General features: G+C 32.0%; 1 protein-coding gene across 1 annotated transcript in view; it reads left to right on the top strand.

Annotated features, from left to right (window-relative positions):
• LOC129218884 (neuroligin-2-like) overlaps nucleotides 1-22,570 on the top strand; it is a 196,864-nt gene that overhangs the window by 101,723 nt on the left and 72,571 nt on the right. Inside the window, exons 4-7 of the mRNA XM_054853205.1 lie at nucleotides 6,271-7,069; nucleotides 13,710-13,819; nucleotides 14,348-14,536; nucleotides 15,832-16,196. Of these exons, the coding sequence (XP_054709180.1) occupies nucleotides 6,271-7,069; nucleotides 13,710-13,819; nucleotides 14,348-14,536; nucleotides 15,832-16,196 (1,463 nt within the window). The remainder of the gene's footprint in view (nucleotides 1-6,270; nucleotides 7,070-13,709; nucleotides 13,820-14,347; nucleotides 14,537-15,831; nucleotides 16,197-22,570) is intronic.

Raw genomic sequence — 22,570 nt, 5'->3', positions numbered from 1 at the left:
AAGGTCGAATTGGTGCCTTTTGTACAGCGTGTGAGATTTTTAGTGTTTGATGCCTCGTCGTAGAATTCAACCCCTGTGAAGTAATGTTTTAATGTATTACATGAGAACTTTTTAACTTGTTCAAATTGTGGTATTATGTTGTTATAAGCTAATGTTATTTTAATGTGTGTAAAATGCAAATTTCATATTAGTTAATTTTAAGCAGAGAGTTATTTGGGCTTGGTGCTTTTGTAAATATGTATAGGCGGAAACTCTGGCCGTGTAATAACTAATGTATTTTAACTTTTATTGGGGGTTAATTTTAGAGTTAGTATTTGATCAAGGAGTAGTTTTAAATTCTTTTAAAAGCACTATTCTTGCAATTGTATTTGTGTTATAATGCGGCATCTGAACCATGCCACCTAGTAAGAATAAAGCTGTTTCTTTCTTTAAAGAATTGTAATTAATGTGATCTTGGGTATGTGTTTTGGTGTTTCGCGTACTGTACGTTTCGTCAGTACAACTTCATGAACTAAAATTACATAACACATGATGAAAATTTTGATGAAAAACGTGTAATTATTGGATAAGTAAGAAGTTCATTCTGTTGCAGATATAAAATAAATATTTCAACATTATACATATATTTCATGCAAACAATTTAACACTATAAAAGACAGGCTCAGGGGGCCACAGACTGGAATACTTGGAATTTTCAGGGCTTTTAATAAAAAAATTCTAATTTTAGCTTTAATAACGCAATTCTAGGCCATATTTTTAATACCTACTCGAGATATTTGTTGAAGCTGATGTTTTGAAAATAACGATTAAGCTGTCTTTGGGTGATGTAAAGGTGAGAAAACGAGGGGGGGATCTAGAAAAATGAATTAAACTGGAGTTTTAAAATTGCAATTTTAGATTGGTCTTTAGTAAACAATAAGAGTAAGAGTTTCCATGAATGATCCCCTCCGAAAACGATTCAGAGGTGAAGAATTAAGAACACTTTTAGGGGACTTAAGGGGATATCCAACCTCAATGTTTCAAAATTTAATTTTAAAAGTATAGTTTTAAGCTGAACTTGAAGACGTTAAAGGAAAGAGGCTCGGAGAATCTCGCCGTAAATTTAAAAAAATAATAATAATTTGAATTCTGAATTTTTGAATTCAAATTATCTTTTTCGCAATAACGACAGGACCCTACTCAGTGGAGTTATTCTTTCTAGAAATGGCTCCTGTCCCCCCCCCAAGCATGCCCCTCCTCCTGGGCGGTTACGTGTGCATAGTTGTGTGTGTCTGTGTAGACTTGTGTGTGTGCGTAGACCTGTGTGTATGTACGTAGGCGTGTGCGTAGTGTATGTGTGTGAAATCGTGTGTTTTTATGTGTGTGAGCGTGCGTGTGTGTAGGACATGGACGCCTCCGACCAGGAGAAGCGGATAGCTCAGGACCGGGATACAGCCGCGCCTGGAGGACGGCGGGCGGTGGTGCTGCAGAGGCCCCTGGTCCAAGCTGAAAAAGGAACCACAACGCCAAGGACGGTCAAGTGAGAACAATGAGCAATCGTGATTGCTCAAAAAAACTGATATCTTAAAAACATTTCAGCTACATTTGATGATAAAAGGGAAGGGAGGAGAGGGGGGGGGGTGTCTAATTCTAGAAAAATATTATCCAAGAGGATTTAGTGTTAAAGGGGACATATATTATTTGTGTTCAACTGATAAAGTTTATAAATGTAAAAAATAGCTTTTATAAATTAAATTTTTATTGAATTTTACAATGGAATTGACTTCCATGTAAAAACAAGGATTCTGCAATTCAACTGTCCAGCAATGTGATGTAAATTTTAAAATCTGTACAAGTGTCAAATAAAATAATTTAAAAAATATTGAGTTAAATGACTGTTAAGTAGTAAAACTGTAACCATTTCTGCAGATGCGTTTCAAGATTTCCCTTTATTGAAAAGAAATGAATGTACTTCTGTTCAAGCTCGAGTTATGTAAGACTTTTTCCTGACGTCGTATGCATTTAAATTTCCAGACATTTGAAACTGAAATTCATTTTTTTCGTATTTTGAAAAGCTTTGAAACAATGAACCTATCACACTAAAATTAATTAAACGTTCGACTGAAACAAAATAAGTCAGAGTTGACCAACACTCAATTAAACTTTTGCCCAAAGAACGATGAGGATTCCGCAATGCTCCTTTCTGCAATGTGATGTAAAATTTAAAATGTACATTTATGTCAATTAATTTAATTTTTAAAAAATATTTTGTTTTACGACAAGATGTGTTTAGTAAACTGCAAAGTAGAAGTTCAGAGGTTCTTAGTACATCAGTTTAAAATGTAAATTGAATACGTGTTTTAATTTTTAACTGCATTAGGGAACTTATTTCTTCCTTGAGACAATTTAACTTTTTAAACAGCACGCTGTATTTCAAAGTATAATTAAGCGAGTTTGACCAGATATTTCTGAAAACTCGTAATTTTGTTTAAGGAAAATCGCACTATTGAAAAAATTCAAGTACAACTGAAACTTTTTAAGTTGAAGTGGCCCATTACACTCAAACATAATTCGATCCAATCGAATAAGATTGTATCTACCAATAGCACAGTCAAAAATTTGCATTGCCTCATCCAGTTCAAATTTCTCACTACGCTACTGGTATATAGCATTCCATCGAATTGAACACAATCGAGTTGAATGCGCCATTTAAAAAAAAGCAAGTTCGTTTAATAACTTTCGATCAAAATAATAATCACAAAATTTTATTCCAAAAGTAATTTTTCCAAAAAATCATACTGAAGTAACAATTTAGAAAGAGTACCTAGTGAAATATTTGTCGCTCGATTTTTCACCAAGTGGGCGTCCATTCATAACATCATTTCAGGGGCACATTCAACCTAACATAATTGATGATTCGATTCGAACGAATTCTATCAACCAAAAGTGAAGCCAGAAATTTCCTTTACTCTACCCATAAGAAAATGTCTCGCTACGTGACTGGTAGATAGTATTCGATCGAATCGAACATAATCGAGAAAAATATGCTTCTTAGTCGTTATTGAAAACTCAAAAAAAAAAAAAAAAAAAAAACTCTTTTTATTTGACTCAAAAAAAAAAAAAAAAGAAAAAGTGTAAACGCTTCTTTTGGAACTTCTGTGTACACCAAAAACAGAGATGCACAACCGGACTCCATTCAGTCTACATACAAAATTTTAACTTATTACGGCATACAGTTTTTCAGTTATGTGAAATACATTAAAACCAGGGGTGAATTCGTGCCTGGTCTTACTGAAACGCCGTTACTTTTCAAGAAAAATAATTCCGCTTCCACACAAAACTGGCTAAAAATCGTTATTCAATCATTTATCATTAGCGTTTCTGGTACTGGAACATTTACGAATTCGCCTCTGATACATACGTACTTACTGACGTCACGAGAAAACTCGTGATAATGAATTCAGTAATTATCAAAAATGGGCATTTTGATTGCCCGTACATTCATATGCACTTGCAGACGGGTCGAAAACACTAAACATACATCTGAGTTAAATGGAATTTTTTGACCTAATTCATATGAAATTGTTTTTTTTTTTTTTTTAATTTAATGCATTTACTCCTGTCTTTTGCACAAGTAAGAAAAATTAAATTCTAACTAATTGGTAATTCCATCTTTGCAGTGAACTTTCACAGAAATGATTAGTTATTAAAGAATTTCATTGCATTTTAATGGTATAAAAGAATACTAATTTTTAATGGTCATTGATCATAAACCGAGCAGTAGACGACGCAGTAGCTAAATAGTAGGAACGTAAACAAATTAGATTTATAGACAGTAATAAAAAAGTTTTTGTTCTTGAGATTTTTTTTTAAATTAATTTATGTAACCATTTGTTTTTGACACATTTTTGTTTATTTTTTACATTATTGATTGGCTTTGAAAACCTGCTTATGGAAATTTATATTTCAAATTTAGTTGTCATTTCTGTAGTAAATATGATTTTGTACTACAATTTCCTGCTACTTTTTTTGCTCGTTTGTTATTTTGCTGTAAACTATTCAATTGGTTTTGAGATGCCATTAGATTTTAAATTTTCATACTAATAATGCAGATTAATAATCACATTCACTCAAAGCCTAAACCCATCATCAAGCCTGCAGTCTCAACAAAAATGAATTTAGTGAGTATTTTTTCTTTTTATAAGCTTTTTTTATACTTGGGTAGCACACATTCCAGGTGGATATTAGTGATCGGTAATTGTTCCGAAACATATCCTAAAAATTGTACTAAAGCGTGTGCCACAAAATGTTTAGCCCAAGTGTTCAAAAACCATTCTTTTACACTATTCATGAAATGTGTAAAATATGCGCTAAAAAGGATATACATGTTCCGAACAGTGTTTCTAGAAGTGTTTTGAAAACTGACCGGAAAAAGTGTTCTAAAAAAGGGGACAAGTGTACGTGTTCAAAAAGTATCATGACATGTGTTCACAAAACGGTTCTAATAACTAATACAAAAAATAGTGTTCTTAAAAAGGGGACAAGTGTACGTGTGCAAATAGTGTTCAAAAAGTGTTTGATTATTTGCAGTGTGTTGTCCACTTCATTCCAGAAGAGTTTAGATTGGACGAGAGACTGGTATCCACTCCATTTTGTGATGATGTGAGCATCTTATTTGCTTTCCATACTTGCGAAATCAGTGATTGTGCGAAAAAATGGAGCAACTAAAAGTTCTTGTGACATATAATTTTTATAACTTGAAAGTCATTCACACAATTCAGCTATTGAAAAAAAAATATTGCATGGTCATAATGCACGGATTGATATCTGATTTCATCCATACACGATCATCAATGAATAGAACAGTGAAGTAAACAGACGACTAATGATAAGGGTTTGTAATACATGCTTATTTGCATTATATTATACATTGCATTATATTGTGCATCCGAAAGCAAAGTGCATAAAGTTGCAGTTTACCTGTTACTAAACATAATTCGAAAATAAATCTACCGAAATATAAAGACCAGCGTAAATTTTTATTTATCTGTATGAATAATGTTCATTTTTATAGCAATTTAATAAACAATGTTTCGGATCGATACAGTCGGAAATTTCTGGAAAAACAGGGTTATTCTCAAGCTTTTGACAAGAAATGTGTATTCAATTACTAGACATTTACAGAGTAATGGGGGAGTACTTAGAGCTTTCTTTGCTTTTCAAAAATGAAATCAAAGGTGTTGCATGATCAATGACTAAATACAAACAATTTCAGTTTTAAAAGAACTAATGCAACGAGGAATTTATCCAGTACATTATGTCAGATAACCCCAATGGCTTCCTAGTTCTTCTCCAATTTAATACAACCGAGTTTTTATTGAAGCTGTTGAAAGTGAAGTTAGATGACATAAAGGAGCAAAGTTTAACTTTTTATTTTAGACGAACAGTAACAAATGTAAGTCCCAAATATGCTAAATCAGTTTGTAAAGTATGACTGACCTTTCGTAAACTTTTCACTGTCGAAATCTAGATAAAAAATAAAATTCTTTAAATGGGATCATGAGACAGCAAAGAATAGGCAAAATTAGAGAGTAGAAAATAAATTTCTTTACGGTAAGAATTCAGTACACATAGAAAAAGGAGACGATTTTAAGTGAATATAATACTTTTTTCCAACATTTGCATTAACTAACGAGCACCCTTAAGTTCAACATACAAAATTTTACTTTATGTATAAAAGAGTCCATATTTTCCCAGTAATGATCCACCAGCTAACTATTTGCTCTGACTGCTGTAACATATTTATTATGTTGACTTGTTAAGTTTTTCTACTGCAGATACTCATAACATGATAATCTTAATTGAAGATATCTTATAAAAGATTATGCCGGAAGCTTCTGACAACGTTTCGAGTTTTCTAGAGAATGTTATGTCAAAGTTCAGCTTTTTGTAAAGGCTCCACTTTGTAAAAAGCTTCATTTAGAAAAAAATATACTTTTCTGTGTCAATAGAGATTTTTGGTAAAATATTGTTGCTAGGGAAATGACTAAGATTTACAGAATATAAAAACTTTGACGAACGGAAAATTGAGTATACAAGACCTACGCAAAAGAGGAATATTAAAATTTCAACATAGTAATTTTTCAGAATAAATGTGAATAAATTCAAACTCAGTACACATTTCTAACTGAAATTCTATCAGTTTTGGTAATAGTATAATAATCATTTTGGACATTATATATGTACAGTAAACATACAATAATCCTTATATAGTTTTATTTCTCTTTTCAGGTTTATTTCAGCGAGTAGTGCTACAGAGTGGATCAGCATTTAGCCCGTGGGCTGTTGCACAGGAAGCAATGACATTTACTCGCCATGTTGCTCGAAAGCTTGGATGTCCGGTGCTAGATCATCCAGCTTTAGTTAGGTGCATGCGTCTTAGACCTATTTCTGACATAATGAGGGTCCAGTTACTCGTTCCAGAATATTTAACAGCTTTTGGACCAATGGTGGATGGTTTAGTTATTCCTGCTGATCCTGAGAAAATGCTTATGAATCCTCCGTCAGAACTCTTGTCGGGACCCAAAGTAGATGTTCTAATGGGAGTGACGAGGATAGAATCTTTTTTCTATTTTGGTGCAAATGAAGAGCGCTACGGAATAGAAGCTGTTAGAAGAGATCGAATGTTGAGGACACTTGTCAGAAATCTTTTTACTTTCCACCTACAGGAAATATTTTTGACGATAGTAAATGAGTACACTGACTGGTCAAGACCTGTTCAACATCCAGTAAATATACTTGATGGTACTGTGGATGCATTAACGGATGCCTTGGTTGTCGCACCATCTATAAGTAGTGCTAATTTTCTGTCTAAACTGCGACATAGGACGTTTCTTTACGTTTTTAATCATCCTACTGAAGCAAGTGATTATCCTCAAAGGCTAATTTGTGTGCATGGAGAAGATCTTCCTTATCTTTTTGGTGCTCCACTGGTTGGCAGCTTGGCACATTTTCCAAACAATTACAGCAAGCCAGAAACTGCCTTATCAGAGGCAATCATGCTTTATTGGTCAAATTTTGCAAAATATGGGTAAGCATTTCTGTTATTTTATTATCTTGTTTGCTTATTGCCTTAAAAGAATAATTGACAGTAATGATGTTCTTTTTTAAGTGTGAATAGGATTAAAGTCATTTGAAAAACTTTGCGAGCTCTAAAGAGAATCAGGAACTGTTATTTTTTCACAATTTCTTTCTGTACTAAAAATATGGTTATGTATTGCGTTTTAAACTTAAAAAATAAAATAAAATGAGCCTCTAAATTCCGTCTTTTATTTATGTATTTATTTGGCATCTGAAAACAAAATCGGATTTTCGTTTCCCTTTTCGTTCTGATAGCAGAGAATCAAAATAATGGGAACGTACTAAACATTAAGTATGAATAATACTAAAACTTTATTGAGCATAAAACTTTTTCCTACAATTTGCAATGTCAACGTAATAGCGATATTTGGGATAAGTTGATAGAATGCGCTTGGGTCAAGTTGATACGTGTAATAATTTAACTCTCAGAATTTTAACCACTTTTTCCTTTTTCAGAAATATAAGGAAGGAAATTTCTCTTGAAATAATTAAAAGAGCGTATTTCAGAGAAGATATCCATACTTATGCTTGTATTATCTGTAAATGAAATTATACTTATCATCTAACTTGGAAAAATTCTCCAATAATCTTATGAGAATCTTAGATTAATAATAACTCCTGAAAATAAACTCTTTTAAACTTCATTTCATATTTATTTGTGTCTAACATTTATCCACTTTGATTCAAGTTAATACATTTCGGGAAAAAATACTTTATATGAAAAATATTATATCAACAAAGGTTTTAGAAATAATTATTTAATAAGAGAATAGTGATAACACTACAGAAAGTTATATTTTAGCAAGATAACATAAGTAACAAAAATTAGAAAAAATAAAACATAAAAAGTGTATTAACTATACCCGATCACCCCTATATTTTTCAGACAATCTTACAGCTGTCAAAAGGATTTTCATAGTGATTCGTCAATAGTACAGTGGAACCAGAATTTTAGTCACAGAAAATGCGATTAATTTTAAAAATGTATATGGGTCATTCTTCAAAAGGTGCAACTTTTCTGTCACACGCTTTTTACAGAAAAAACTCTAAAGAATAATACATTTAACAATGCTTTTTAATTTTATCAAAAATATATCTCTTTAATCTTGCCAACAATTTTTTAATAATAATTTTTATTTTAGTATATTTTTGGTTCACAACATGTGAATTCTCACTTCCGTGGCATGTCACACACCTTGTGTGACTGTTTATGTTGCTTAATAACTTGTTTAATTAAAATTATGCATTTATTTATTTTTTATTTCTTTCACAAGTGTCTCAACTACTAATTCTTTAAGCACATTTAATTTTTTAATATTGTGTTTTAGTTCGTTTTAGTAGAATTAACAGGACGTCACACAATAAATTCTCGCTTCCATTACCGAAACACGAAATTACATTTATCATTAACAGATGGCAGTAATGGCATCATATTTTACTTCCCATGATACAAATGACCCCTTATTTATTTTCAGCCGTAAAGATGATGTGAAATTTTGTTGAAAAGCAAGAAGATGGATCTTGTTTTAAAAACCAAGTGTGGTTATTTGGAATTCCCACCTCCGTGAACTTGAATTTCAGGGATGTAAATTGATGTAAGAAAAGAGCGTGTTTTCATGTACTTAACATGTGCCGATTGTAGCAACGAAGAAGCAAAATATTTCCACGAAAAATGTTTCCATTAAGCTTTTATTAATGGAAAATTCCTCACCTCCGTGACCGACCTTACCAATGTCATTATTTCTGAGGTGAAAATAACTGATGGAGGGGAAATACATCAATCTTAGGCATCGTAACAAAATTATAAATTGCCAGTATATTTTCGAATTTACTAAATACTATTTTTAACACACATTTGAACTAAAAGGATAACTGCTAATCAAGCCGTACTTTAATTAGGAGAGCTTAATATTAAATTCCCACTAATCATTAAAATAGCTCACTCTTTGCACAATTAACAAAACTACTACATTGACATTAAACTGGCTTCGATTATCAAACATTGAAAGTTTTTTTTTTCTTCTTTTTTTTTTAATTTTCGTGAACAAGGAATTATTATAATTTTTTTTATTTATGAGTAAAATAATTGGAACTCAGCTGGGAAATTGTTTATGGTTACTTCTAGTAGGTAACACTTTCATTTAAGAATGAAAAAACAAGGAAACAAAAGGTTTCGAAATTGAAATATATTTGCGTTCAAAAGTTACGTTTTCAGAAGAATGACCCATATACCTATAAATTTAAAATTTTCGTCTACATTGAGATTATTCTTCACTGCTCAAAACTTTGTAATGTTCAGAGGTGCATTGCTTGTTGAAGAAAATGTTACAAGCCCTGATTATAACGTGGGTATAATACACTCATGTCCATAAATTAAGGATAATGAAGTTCAGGCAAAGAAAGAGACAGAAGCAAAACAAATTTGACTTATTTGTAAAGTCTATTTAGTAAACAAAATGTAAAGAACAAAAAAGATGCTATATGTTTGACATAATTAATAAAAATTGCGATTTGTACTCCCTGGAGCAAATTTCAAGCAAGAACCTATTTACAAAAAACAATATAACATGGTTGGTATTATAGTAAATACGGAGTATGTCTCCCGGACAATGCAATACAGGCCGTACAACCCCTAGGCATGCTGAGTATCAAATTATCAATGTGATCTTGGTGAATATTACCCCACTCATCAAGCAATTCTCTTCGAAGTTCCGGTAGACATGTGGGAGGGAGTTGACTGGCAGCAATTTGTCGGCCAAACATGTCCCACACATGCTCTATTGGATTCAAGTCTGGTACATTTGCTGGGAAATCCATACGGGTGATTTCTTTCGATTAAAGGCATTTGTTTACAGTGTTTGCACGGTGATGACGGGCGTTGTCATCCATAAACAGAAATTCAGCTAACATGGCACCCGAAACAAACGTACACGTTGTTTCAGAATGACAATCCGATAGATGTGGTCTGTTATCGTTACAATCTGAACATGCAGGTTAGTTCTGGAACTAAGAATAATTCCTCCCCAAACGAGCCACCCAAAACCACCTTAACGGTATCGTTCAATGGTGTTCTCTTGGTAGAAACGGGTACTTGGCTATCTCTATATGAAACTCCAGCGAGAATCTGATTGCAAACTAAACCTGGACTCGTCGGAAAACATCACACAAGATCACTATTGCGGTGTCCACAATGCATGCCCTCTAGTCCAGGCTAATCGCAGGCGACAGTGAGTTGCGGTAAGTGGAACACATCTAACAGGCCTACGAGCATATAGACCAATGTGCCCTAAGCGTCTGTACACGGTCTGCCTTGAAACTGTCATACCGGTAGCTCAAGAGAGCTGACGAGACAGGTCTGATGCTGTGCTCCGTTTGTTTATTTTGGCAGTAACTGCCAAATACCGGTCCTCATTCGGTCGTTGTAACTCGGGGCGACCTGTGTTGTAACGTCTACTCACATTACCATAGTCTTGGAATCGTTGCCCAGAGTGTCATCTCCAGGCTTTGGCCTGGAGATGACACTCTGGGCGATTCCATGTTCCTCGGATACTTCCAGCTGGGTACGTTCACATTCCAGTCGTCCGATAATTTTACCATGTAAAAAATCATCTAAATCCTTCCTTTGTGCCATAACTATGCAATTATTGCACTCAAAGACTTTTAAAGCGCTTGTAAACAATTTTACTTCTTTGCCACCATTCCTTATATACTTCTCTTACACATTCGTCATTGTGACGAACTATCCGCGCCATCTGGTAGTTTCTACTAATTTGCATATTCTTCTAAAGAAGGGTGTGATAGTTCTACGGTGAAATTTTTATTTTAGAGTTCAATTTCTGTGTGATTCTGAATTATCCTTCATTTATGGATATGAGTGTAACATTAATTTTCAGTTGTTTCCAGAAAACTTCCAATTCTTTTACAAAAAATTCGACAAAGGTGTCGATCAACGATAGATCGATCAACTGTAGCAAAAGTAGTGAAGCTTATTTTTGGAACCATTACATGGTTTAAACATTAAGAAAAACATACTTATTGCTTGGAAATGTCCCTTAAATACATAACGGTATAAAAGCTAGGTGTAAAAAAGATTTTCAAGTGCAATTTAACTAATAAGAAATTTTATGTACAAATCTGTTGCATTATTTGTAATATAACGAAAAAAATGTTGATTTCGTAAGAGAAACAATTCTCTCTTGCAAGTTTAAAGTACTGTTAGTGCCTCTAACTATCGATATCTAACGCAACATTTTATTTTTTTTTAAATAATTCATGCTTAACCTGTTGAAAAAGTAATATATTTTCTTTTTGTGCTAGCCTGCTATAATTAGATTTGTCCGAAATGAGTTGTTTTAAGTTTCAATGATGCAACTTGAAAATATCTAAAAACTCTTTATAATTAGACAGTTCTTATCGCTTATTGGACCATGGAGCTCACTCAGAAGAACGCTAAAAATTTGAGAATTCAATTTATTTATCGTCAAAGCTTTGCATTTACACACACAGAATGTGTTTAGTTCGAAAACTGTTCAAACAACGACTTTTCAAAGTTGTTTGCTTTAAATATTTTTAGTTTGGGTTTATCTACACTATTCAATCGGATTCTATGAGTTTTCTACTCAAAATTCAACTACATGTAGATTTTTCTACCATTGCGAAAGAAAACATCTGTAATGCCTTCCATCAAAATATATAAATGAATAAAGAGGAAAAGCGAATAGTAAAACAATAATAAAATAATTGTAATTAGTCAAGAAAACAGGAAGGTCGTTGCCAGAATTTCGACTGCTACTGTGCTGCAGATATTAATGCAAATGATTAGGATGACAAATAAGCTGTGAAAATATTTATGTCGACAGAAAGCGTAAAAGTTCAATCAACGTTGCTATATAAGGGCTTCTACCAGAAGAATGACTTTTATATAATATGACGATGTTTGTTGCATACTATGGTATTGCATATTGTTAAAAATGCATCTAAGAGCAAGTTTACATAGCCAGAAAAATAATTTCGTTGAGGTTATTTTTAACCACAAAAAGAAAACTTTTGAAAGTAAGCGGAAATATAGTATAGTATAGAGTAGTAGGTAGATTTGTCCATCTACTCTCAGATGGAAATAGAATTGATTCAGAACCACCGAGAAACGGTATTGGTCCAATGTAAACGAATTTTGCCCAAATTCTTTTTAAAATGTCCTTTAAGTCGTCTCATTGCAATTCCTTTTTACATGTACCCTAAGGGTTATTTGTAGATCTTTCTAGCAAATGACGGATTTTTAAAGACGTTGCGTCATTTGATTAATAAAAGCAGGCTGATTTGTCGTTTTAATATGGCTTGTTGGAAACTTGGCTTTTCTGACTGAGCTCTACTTCGTTTCAACCAGAGTGTACGTTGAGACAATCTCATTCGACAAACAGTGTCCAAGAGACCTTATTTGATCCTGCTTTCAGTAGTACAGAAGTACAAAAAATACTATCTGTCTCAACAAAACCGAACAGCCGCAATAGCCAATGCATCTACCATCCAATCGTATTTGTTGTTTCTATCGAGGGACATATTTAAGGCTAAATAAGTTTTAGACGTTTAAGTGAAGGATATTTATTCTCATGGCATGAATGTTCGCCTATGAATACTCATCGCTGTGGCCCAAGAGCTCACAAACGAGCCAGGCGGCTATGGAATGAAACGTATTAATCAAGCAAAAGTTTTTTAAAAAAGGAAGTGGGGTCCTGATAGTTGACATTTTCAAGGTGTGATAGTAGTTTTGGGACAAGAAAAAGTGAAACTTTTATACTCTTTAATCATAATTGTTGACCCTTGAGTAAAAGTCAAAGTTTAAGGTCCCCAACATGCAGTGGCTAATATATGATCGTTTTGCTTCAATAACAATGATGAAATCCAAGTATTTTGAAATACATAGGTAATAATTGATACTAGGTGCATACTAGAAAAAAAATTGTAGGTCACTCGCGACCTAAAGATCAAATGTCAATTAAAAATGCTCTCTTCATTGCGATTTAGCCTTATTTCTGTCTGGATATCGGCTGAACCCACTAGTAATCTTCCGAAATAAAAATAGTGTATTTTAAGATCCAAGTTAGAAATCCTTGGCAACTAATGATTTTTCTAATTAAACGGCCTTAAAATTGATATATTTCTTTAAAATTTCAAATTTAAAGGAAAATTACTCTATAAACCATGAGTCAGTAAACTTGAGCAACAGCTGTAATTCTACTCCATGTGGTGTAGTTTTAGCTTCAGGTGAGAACCCTAACGTCTAATCAACTCGCTTTTTTAATCGGTCTCAATATTGATAAATTTGAAATAAAATGCCATGTTTTAAGATTAACGGCTCTGTAAGCCACGAGTTAAAACCTTTCAAGCACACATATAGATACATTTTATAATGCATAATTTAGGATCCAGGTTACAAACCCAGGTGACCTAATTAATTTGTAAAATATGTTCAAGTTGAAAGGTTTAAGAAATGAATAGCATTAGTGTTTTATCAAATTAGAAATTTTTTCGAAAGTTTACGTTTACTTGTCAATACACTCTTTGTATGCATTAACAATTCAATCTTTTTTCAGAGATCCAAACATTGTTCATGATTTAGAAACGCCTGAGAAAACACGGGGTCGTTTTGAAAGATTTGTATGGCCTTTGTATGACAGCGTAAACCAAAAATATCTTTCATTAGGTAAGGATTAATTCTGTTTTATAAATACTAAATACTCTTTATTTAAAAACTCATGCTAAATTTATTTACAGCTAGTTCATTAAAAGAGTCTAGTTAAACGGTTTAATTAAAATGAAGGTGTTGCTTTTAAATTCAAGAGTTGCTTAAATACTAACTTTGAAAAGCAGCATGACTTATCCTAATGAATTCTAATATCAAGTTATTGCTTTTAAAATTAACACGTGTTTAAATTACTAACATTCGCAAGCAACTTTTCTTACACTAACTTTACATAAATGAATACTGAGTGTTTTTTATGTAATAATTACAGTGGTTTTCAATTAAATAGAAAAGGTGCTTATGCATTTTACTCAGTGAAATAATATTACGAGTTTTGTATTAATCAGGTATATGCTCAAGCATTTATATCTTACTCAAATGGGTTGAATTATTTTATATATATATATATGACAATTTAAACATTATATATACTGATAGACTTTCTTCCACATCCTCTAACTTATTGTAAATTGTATTTTTCATTTTCAGCCATGAAACCAAAAATTCGCGATCATTATCATGCACACAGATTATCTTTCTGGTTAAGCCTTATTCCTAAACTCCATCGACAAGGAACGACACCTGGAGTTGCATCACAGCATCACCTTCTTGATGATCATGACAATCCACTAACTTATGATGGAATTGTAAGACAAGGACCTGTACTTTCGTCAATAGGTAACACCTTATTTATTGATTGTTTTTCATTTCTACAATTATGTCCTGAGATCTTTTTGAAGTTTCCTTTTGAAAAGATCAATTTTTCTGCACACCACAAGTATAAAGTCATACACTGAATGTTTTTCAGCAAAAACTTTTTTCGGAAAAAAATGAGGAAAGGCTTTTTGTCTCTTCTGTATATCTTTTTCAAATTTGGTCGATTCTTTTTTAATTCCGAAGTTCGATGTAAACAGCCATTGATTAGAAAAATCACATTTAATGAAATGAACTTCGAGCTATATCTATAAAATCTGTAATGTTACCAAGTAGAAAACTTATTGTACGAAGTCTATTTTTTCTCCTACACTGGCCTCTAGAAATTAAGATACATATTGTTTCCTGAAGTTTCCTATAAAAAAGGCATTAACGACAAAATGTACACTGTCTTGGAAGTCAGGTTGTGCCATAAGTTGGAAGAACGGATAGACTATGACTGGTCTTCACTTCACATTTCTGTGTCTGACAATTTGATTTGCCTCATAACAGCCACCAATGCGTAAATAAGGGGCAGACACATTTCTTCTTAACAACCCCCCTCTTTTTTGCAATGTTCGTATGACATCTTAATGTACGGAAAGCTGTTATGTACTGTTTTTTAAACAAATAGTTGTTTCGTCCAGTTTTTTGTTTTTTATTTTTCATTACTTTTTGCATTAAGTAATGTAAATTTCTTTTGATTCAAAATTAAAGCGCGATCTTCAAAAGTACTTAAATGCTCATATTCTGGCATCTGTCCAACGACAGAACATTTTAAGAAAAATTTATTCTCAGAGATATTTGTCCTTTTCATTCCGTAATGTATTTCTTATAAACGTTTATTTTTTAAGAGGCTACAGATTTGGACTTTTTCATGATAACTTACAAACATAAACATAGAAGAAAAAAAATTCAGTCCTGCATCTAAATGTTAACAACATTCGAATTGCAGCTCAAATGTTTCCATACATATTTTGCACTTGCTTATTGAATAAAATTATAAAACTATCAAAGTCTTTGCTGATATTACAAGAGCTTTTACATTACATTATTAAAATGCATTTCTTAAATAATAAAAAAAAAAGTTAAAAACTAAAAATGAAAAAAAGTTACTTCTTTCTGAAGGAACTATAAAAGCATAGGACCGAAATTTTAAAAATACGAACATTCATTCAGTCATAATTGTTATAGTATTGCAGATAGTTAGCCAAAAACCACTTGCTTTTCATTATGCGTCTAGCGTTCAAAACTTATTCACATCAATGTTTTATTTTCAGGAATAGCTGCACACGCACCCACTAGCAAACCGAGAATAAATCTTCACATCCCTACTCTTAACTCTGATGTCAAAGTCAGCATTTCGCAAACACCGGAGACAACGACACCGTTTCATTCTTCCTTAGGGGAGCATCCATGGGCAGAAGTCCCCCCTACACCATTACCAAGTTCGCCAAACGTTTCCGGAAGTATGGCGTCGTCTGATTCTATTGTGGTGCCAAAAGATGGCTATTTGACAGCTTTGAGAGTCACTATTATCGTTGGCTGTTCTTTGCTGATACTCAACGTTTGTATTTTCATAGCTGTTTACTATCAAAGGAGTGAAAATAGAGCTGAGCTTGCGATGAGAGAAGATAGTCTAAAAGTAAGTCTTTTTTTTTTCGTTTAAAATTATTTCATATGTTTATCCGTTTCATGTTATTTCATATATATATATATATATATATATATATATATATATATATATATATATATATATATATATATATATATATATATATATATATATATATATATATATATATATATATATATATATATATATATATATATATATATATATATATATATATATATATATATATATATATATATATATATATATGTGTGTGTGTGTGTGTGTGTGTATGTGTGTGTGTAAGTGTGGGTTGACAAATGATTTTTTTAGCTAATTGATTTCTAGGCAGTAAAAAAGTAAAGATGCGTTCTCTGACATGCTAAATATTGGCCAAAACTTTAAATGTGCATATGAATCTCGCATGACGATCAAAGATTAAGTAAAGTATTTAAAAAAAGATCAAGGTAAAAAAATAGTAACTGAAATAAAAATATTATTCATTTTGTTCTAATGCCCCTTTAATGTGAGTCGTTTTAATACCCTTAACCAGTTAGGGTATTAGGTTTTTTGGTCACATGAGGGCCGTGAAGCTTCATGAAATCAACAAAAAATTGACGCATTTAAGTTTCTCCCCTTCTCAATTGTAGTATTTCTACTAGTATCAAGGGGCTTAGCCCCTTGCTCGTTTTGTTGACCAATCCACTTTTACGGTGTACTTTGGGGGCTTTTTCCTGTTCTCGCTGCCTTCACCGGCTGTGACTTCGTGAAATGTAGCAAACTTTACGTTCCGTTACTAGTTAAAACTTCCAAGTTCGAGGAAGAATATCAAATGACATGTCAATTAATATCTGCTAATTAAAGTCCTTTAAAGGTGAAACCAGGATCAATACGTTCCTCTTAAAATCGCAAATGTGTCCAGAACATTGCTCGACGATCGACTCCGAGTGGTTCTCGAGGAGGTGAGTCTTTAGACAGCCAGAATTTCATTTATTTTTTAATAGTATTCGATTCTCAACTTCTAGAAGTTCTCGAGAAAATGAGGCTTCAGACAGAGAGACAAACGAGCACATATTTTAAAGTATAGACTAGGAAACTGCGTATTCTGCTCCCTTCGATCGCTAACCCTCATTCAACGCCTATGGCAACTCGCCCTTAACCTGCCTTTAGCCGGTTTGTTAGTGTACACCCCCTTGTGGAGGAGTATTTTGAGAGCTTTGCACCCTCCTCTTTGCTGAAAACTCGTAAGATAATGAAATATTGTTAACTGACGTTTAAACTAATATCTCTGCTAGTCAAAGACGTGCGAAAACGAGATCAAATTAATACGTTCGTTGGAAAATTTCAAATTAATTAGTACCCTCATTCAACTCTTAACTCCCAGTGGTTCGGTAACAAATGAGACTTTAAATAGACATAAATATACCTCATGGTTAAAAAAACTATATCTTTTAACTTCTTTTACACATACTATCTTGTATGTGAACAGTTACATAAAACTGTCAAAACAAACCTTTCGTACTGTTAACATTTTTCTCTTAAAAGACCGTGTTGAAAAATTGAATAGTTATTTGAAACAAGTTAGATAACTTTAACCAGTACTACATTATTAAAGTGAAATTAATAGCTTTTCAGACTAAGAATCGACTGGTATTCTTGTTTCATCCAGTCTTATAAGAAACAGTACCTCGTGAAAAAAAAAAAAAAAAAAAAAAAAAAAAAAACTGCATTTCTTCGGTTTGAAACACTTTTAAAACCATCATCATTTTCATGTCTAACAATCCTAATGTGTGGGTGCGTTTGTGTGTTTTAAGAGTACCAGGTACATTCTCCAAAAATCGTGGACATACAAAGCAGAATCACATATTTCTGATAATATTGCTAATCTATAGGCTACTAGCTGCGTCGCCTGACCTCTTGCAAACTACCTCGAAACTCAAGTTGTGTCAAGTGTAGAGAGGAAAACAGTCCGAAAAAAACGGAAAAATTTCGAAAAAAAAAACGTTTTTTTTTTTTTCCGAAAGGGTTTATTTCCGATTCGGAAAAATTGAAAAAATGAATGTTTTCAACTTTTCCGGAAGTTTAAACCGAAATGTTCAGCAAAAAGTAATAAAATTAGTAGATCTCATTCTTAAATTCCGATGCTATTTCCTTCTTCCCCACCCCCTCCTTGTATGTTTAAATATTGTCTAACTTTGATAATGCAAGTTGTTATATGATGATAAAATTTGCATACATCGATCAAGAAAACATTTAACTCTTTTTGCCCAAAAAATGAAATGTTTTCCACAAAATTATCTCAATAATATCACTTATATATTTATTTATTTATTAGAGTGTCCTAAAAAATGAAAGTCGATTTTTCAAAACGCACATCCTCTTATATTTTTCCTTTTAGATCAAAACAACTTAAAAAAAAATCATATAATTCAAACAACGGCTACCCGTGCCGACTTGCGCCTGAAAGTGTAAACCAGCCTTGTGTACTAGGCCGAATAAGATTTTTTTTGAAAGTTCGAAATTTCATGTTCATAAAATACGTAGCCTCTATAGCCCCACATGTACCACAAAAATATTTATCCAAATTAAAAAATATTTAGGTGTCCATCAGGAGGTCTAAGATTTTCTTCAATTTGCGTTAAAAAAAATACACATACATTTCAAAAATAAAATATCAAGTTCAAAAATTATTAACAATCACATTTTTAAATCTACATTTTCAAGTGAATAATAAAAAAATAGAGTTAAAATGAAAAATTCAACTTAAAAATGAAAAGATCCATATTTTGAATACCATGTTAGAGACCGAAATACCGCAAGAGAGTAAAACTTGCTATTAAATACGCTATCGACTCCTATTGTTTATATTTTTTTATCTTGATAATTTCTTTAAATTTTCCGTGCATTTTAAAATATATAGAGAGAAATTAAATATAAACATGAAGTTTTAAACTTCAAAAAAAAAAATTTTTTTTATTAGGTCTAGTACACAGCGTTGATTCACATTTTCAGGCGCATGTCGGCACGGGTTGCCATTGTTCAAAATGTATGCATTTTTTTCTTAACTTTTTTGTTTGACCTAAAAGGAAAAATATAAAACGGTGTGCAACTTGAAAAATCGACTTTCGTTCTTTTTTTTTGAGGGGGGGGGGGACACACACCCTTATATCCATTTTATTATTAACTTTTACATTCCATTGAACAAAACCCAACTAGCTTTGACAAAACACAAAACAAAACTGAAACTTAAGTAAAAAGTTTTGAAAAAATACAGAACTTAATTATTATAAATTCATATAGCAGTAAATTAAACAACACTTTAAAAAAATTCAGCATACTCTGCCGTGCTAAGAACTGAAGTGGATTCTGCAGTTGAGCTCAAACGGAGATAGTGCGTTTTAAAGTTTGGCTCTTCCATATATTTGATTCAGATGTCTTTTCTTTTTCTTTTTTTTTTTCAGAATTTTTCAAAAAAAAAATAGCCCCGATAAAATGACCCTAAAACATTTCATTTATTGAGCAAAATGCGAAACTGAGAACAACTTGGTTACAATAACTCAATTTTGTTCAAAAGTGCAGGTATGACTACTTTTACTACTGTGCTTACCACGGCTGTATAGTTAACTGAAACTCCAGCGTGAGTTTTGATTCAGCTTTAGAAAATATTACGCAGTTTTGGTTTGGGGTTTCTGTTGGAAAGATAACGAAAATCCAATTTAGTTTTGATTTGGACTTAGACTGGATTGAAAAAAATTCATAACTGAAAAGCTTTCATTTTTAGACCGTAAAGTTACATTGCAAGGGAAGGAAATATCATATTTATTTTCATTCAAACAATATCAATCATGTTTGAATGTCCATGATTGCTATTATTATTTCATGTTTCTAAGGCAATCTAAAATAAAAAATGTATTTGTTATGAATAGACACACCTTACCCAATCTTATTGCTTGAACCACGATTTGACTTATTTCTCGTTATTGACAAAGAAAGCTCTCGGTTATAAAACAAAAAGGCTATTTTTTTCTTTTGTAATGAAACTTACCTTTATGTGTATTTCTGTCAAGCAGAAAAGAAGATGCCTGGATTGCGTATGTTTTTTAATGCTTAACGCTTTATATGTTCCAAGAAAAATTATGAAACTCTGGTTTTATTCATAAAAAAATCAAATTTTCCATTTTTTTCTAATTTTTTTTCCAGAAAAAAAAACGAAGAAAGAAACGTTTTTTTCCCACCACTTCGAAATTTTTGAAAATTTTACATCTCTAGTCAAGTGACGCATGTTCAACAATCAGGCTTAAATAAAAGGGGAAATGTAAAATTTCCCGTCAAAGATTCCCTATCAATATCAAGTTTATGATTCAAAATTTAAACATGAACTTCATTGGATTTTTTTTTAAATCTCAAAAAGCCTTTATGTACATTCCAGATGTTAAAAATGCCTCGTGATATTGGTTTTGGATATAGGGCTATAGTGTGAACCCTGTTATCTACTTTCATGCCAAAAAATAAGTGATTTTTTTTTAACAAACCCCTTGAAGAAAAAAAAGATTGGTTTCGATATTTTTAAAAATGTTTACGGGGGAATACCTCAGTGAGTCCCCCAACTTGCTCCAAATGTTCATGCTTTTCAACTTTTTATTTCTCGAGCACCTCTTAAGAAAGTTAATGATTAACCTAATGGTTCCATCTCCTTCAAATAAAAATAATGAATCTGAAACTATCTAAAACTGAAAAAAGAAATAGGGGGTGGTGGTCACCAAAAAATGGGAGGTGAGGGGGGGGGGGATTTCGGTCATAATTGAACTCATGGAATCATTTTACATAAGAATCAGTAAGAATGGGGTCAGAAGCATTTTGAAGGGGTTTTCTTTTGCTACGTAGTATTATTATTACTGCTTGTGTTTAATGAGTAAATACAAATGCAATTCTGCGCTGCCGTTATTTAATAGTTTTTTCTACACCTCTTTTTTTATGATTTGATACACTTATTAATATCTGGTACTGTTAGGTAAGTATTATTATCTAAGTTTGATTTTGTACATTTTGATGAAAGAACAATACATATTAAATACCATTTCATCTTCTGTCGAATGAAAATGATGTTAAACAAATGTGTAGCTTGCAAAAGTTTTTTAAAAAATAACCTTTTTAAATCCCCTTCACTCGTGATGTAGTTTAGCATAACAACTCTCAAAACAGAAATAAATAATTTTTTAAAAAGAAAATAAAAGCAGCAGTAAAATGAGTCTCAACCGCGTCTGTGTATTGAATTTCTTAAAAAACACGACTGACAATTTGACTTAAGGTAAGTGATTGAATATGTATCCATGTCTGGAAAAAAAAAGTTATCTTTCACTACTATTTGAAACCTTTTGGACCGCAATAAAAAAAAAAACCTCGCTCCAATATTCACAATATCTCACTAATGAACTTTTACTGATTTTCTAAGTTAAAAATGCTGCTCGTTCATGAAGGTTAGAACTCCATATTAATGTTTTCTTTTTTGTCTATATTCGCGGTGCAAAAAGTGTAAAAGGAGAACACTAAGTAGCTCTCTGTTACGATCTTACTGATTATAATGTTGCAAAAACATTGAATGGTTATTGAACTCTTGCATGCATTGTTTATTGATCCCTGGAGCGATAAGCTACAAGTAGCATTCCAATGACACTTGTTGCCTAACATCTGGCAGATGCTGAGATAAAGATGAACGAAACGAATGGGAGATATAATAACACATGAGAGATAAGATCGTTCTGTAATGCTTTTGCCACTTGCTTTTCTTTTTATTACATTACTCTTCTGTTTGGTAGAATAGTGTAGTAGTAAGTCAAGACATAAATACCTCAAAAAGGGAACATTTTAAAATTTCATTTATGTAAAAGAGGTTGATATTTCAAAAAATACCTTTTTATATTTGTATATTTTATTTCTGCAATTAAAATTACATGCTTTTTAAAGATGTTAATCGGAAACGTAGTGCATGTACTTTTTTGTTTTTAATTTTTTTACTGTGTAGGACTTATTTTTACTCTCTAAAGTTAAAATAGAGCACTTTGTGTTTCAATTAAAGTATTACATTTCATGGCTTAAAATTAATTTATACAGATCTAAACATATTTTTTCTCAATTTATTCGAGTAAATTGTTAGGTCATTTTTAACTGAAATAATACTGTAAAATTGAAGTATATTTCCTCGCTACATAACGAAATTCTAAACTTATGAAACACAATTATCACTCAAAAGTAAAAGAGTCACAAACTGTTTTTTTTTTTTAACTTGTTCGATACAACTAAAGAAATAAAAAATATACAATGCACAATGTTTTGTAGTAATTGTTCATATTTTTATATTATGCATTTATTCATTTAAGTTACTATTAGTCAGATTTTAAACCATA

The sequence above is a fragment of the Uloborus diversus genome, chromosome 3 (assembly GCF_026930045.1).
Source record: "Uloborus diversus isolate 005 chromosome 3, Udiv.v.3.1, whole genome shotgun sequence".
NCBI classification, from domain to species: Eukaryota; Metazoa; Arthropoda; class Arachnida; order Araneae; family Uloboridae; genus Uloborus; species Uloborus diversus.
The sequence above is the reverse complement of the archived record's forward strand: the minus strand, read 5'-3'. Positions and strand labels throughout refer to the sequence as shown.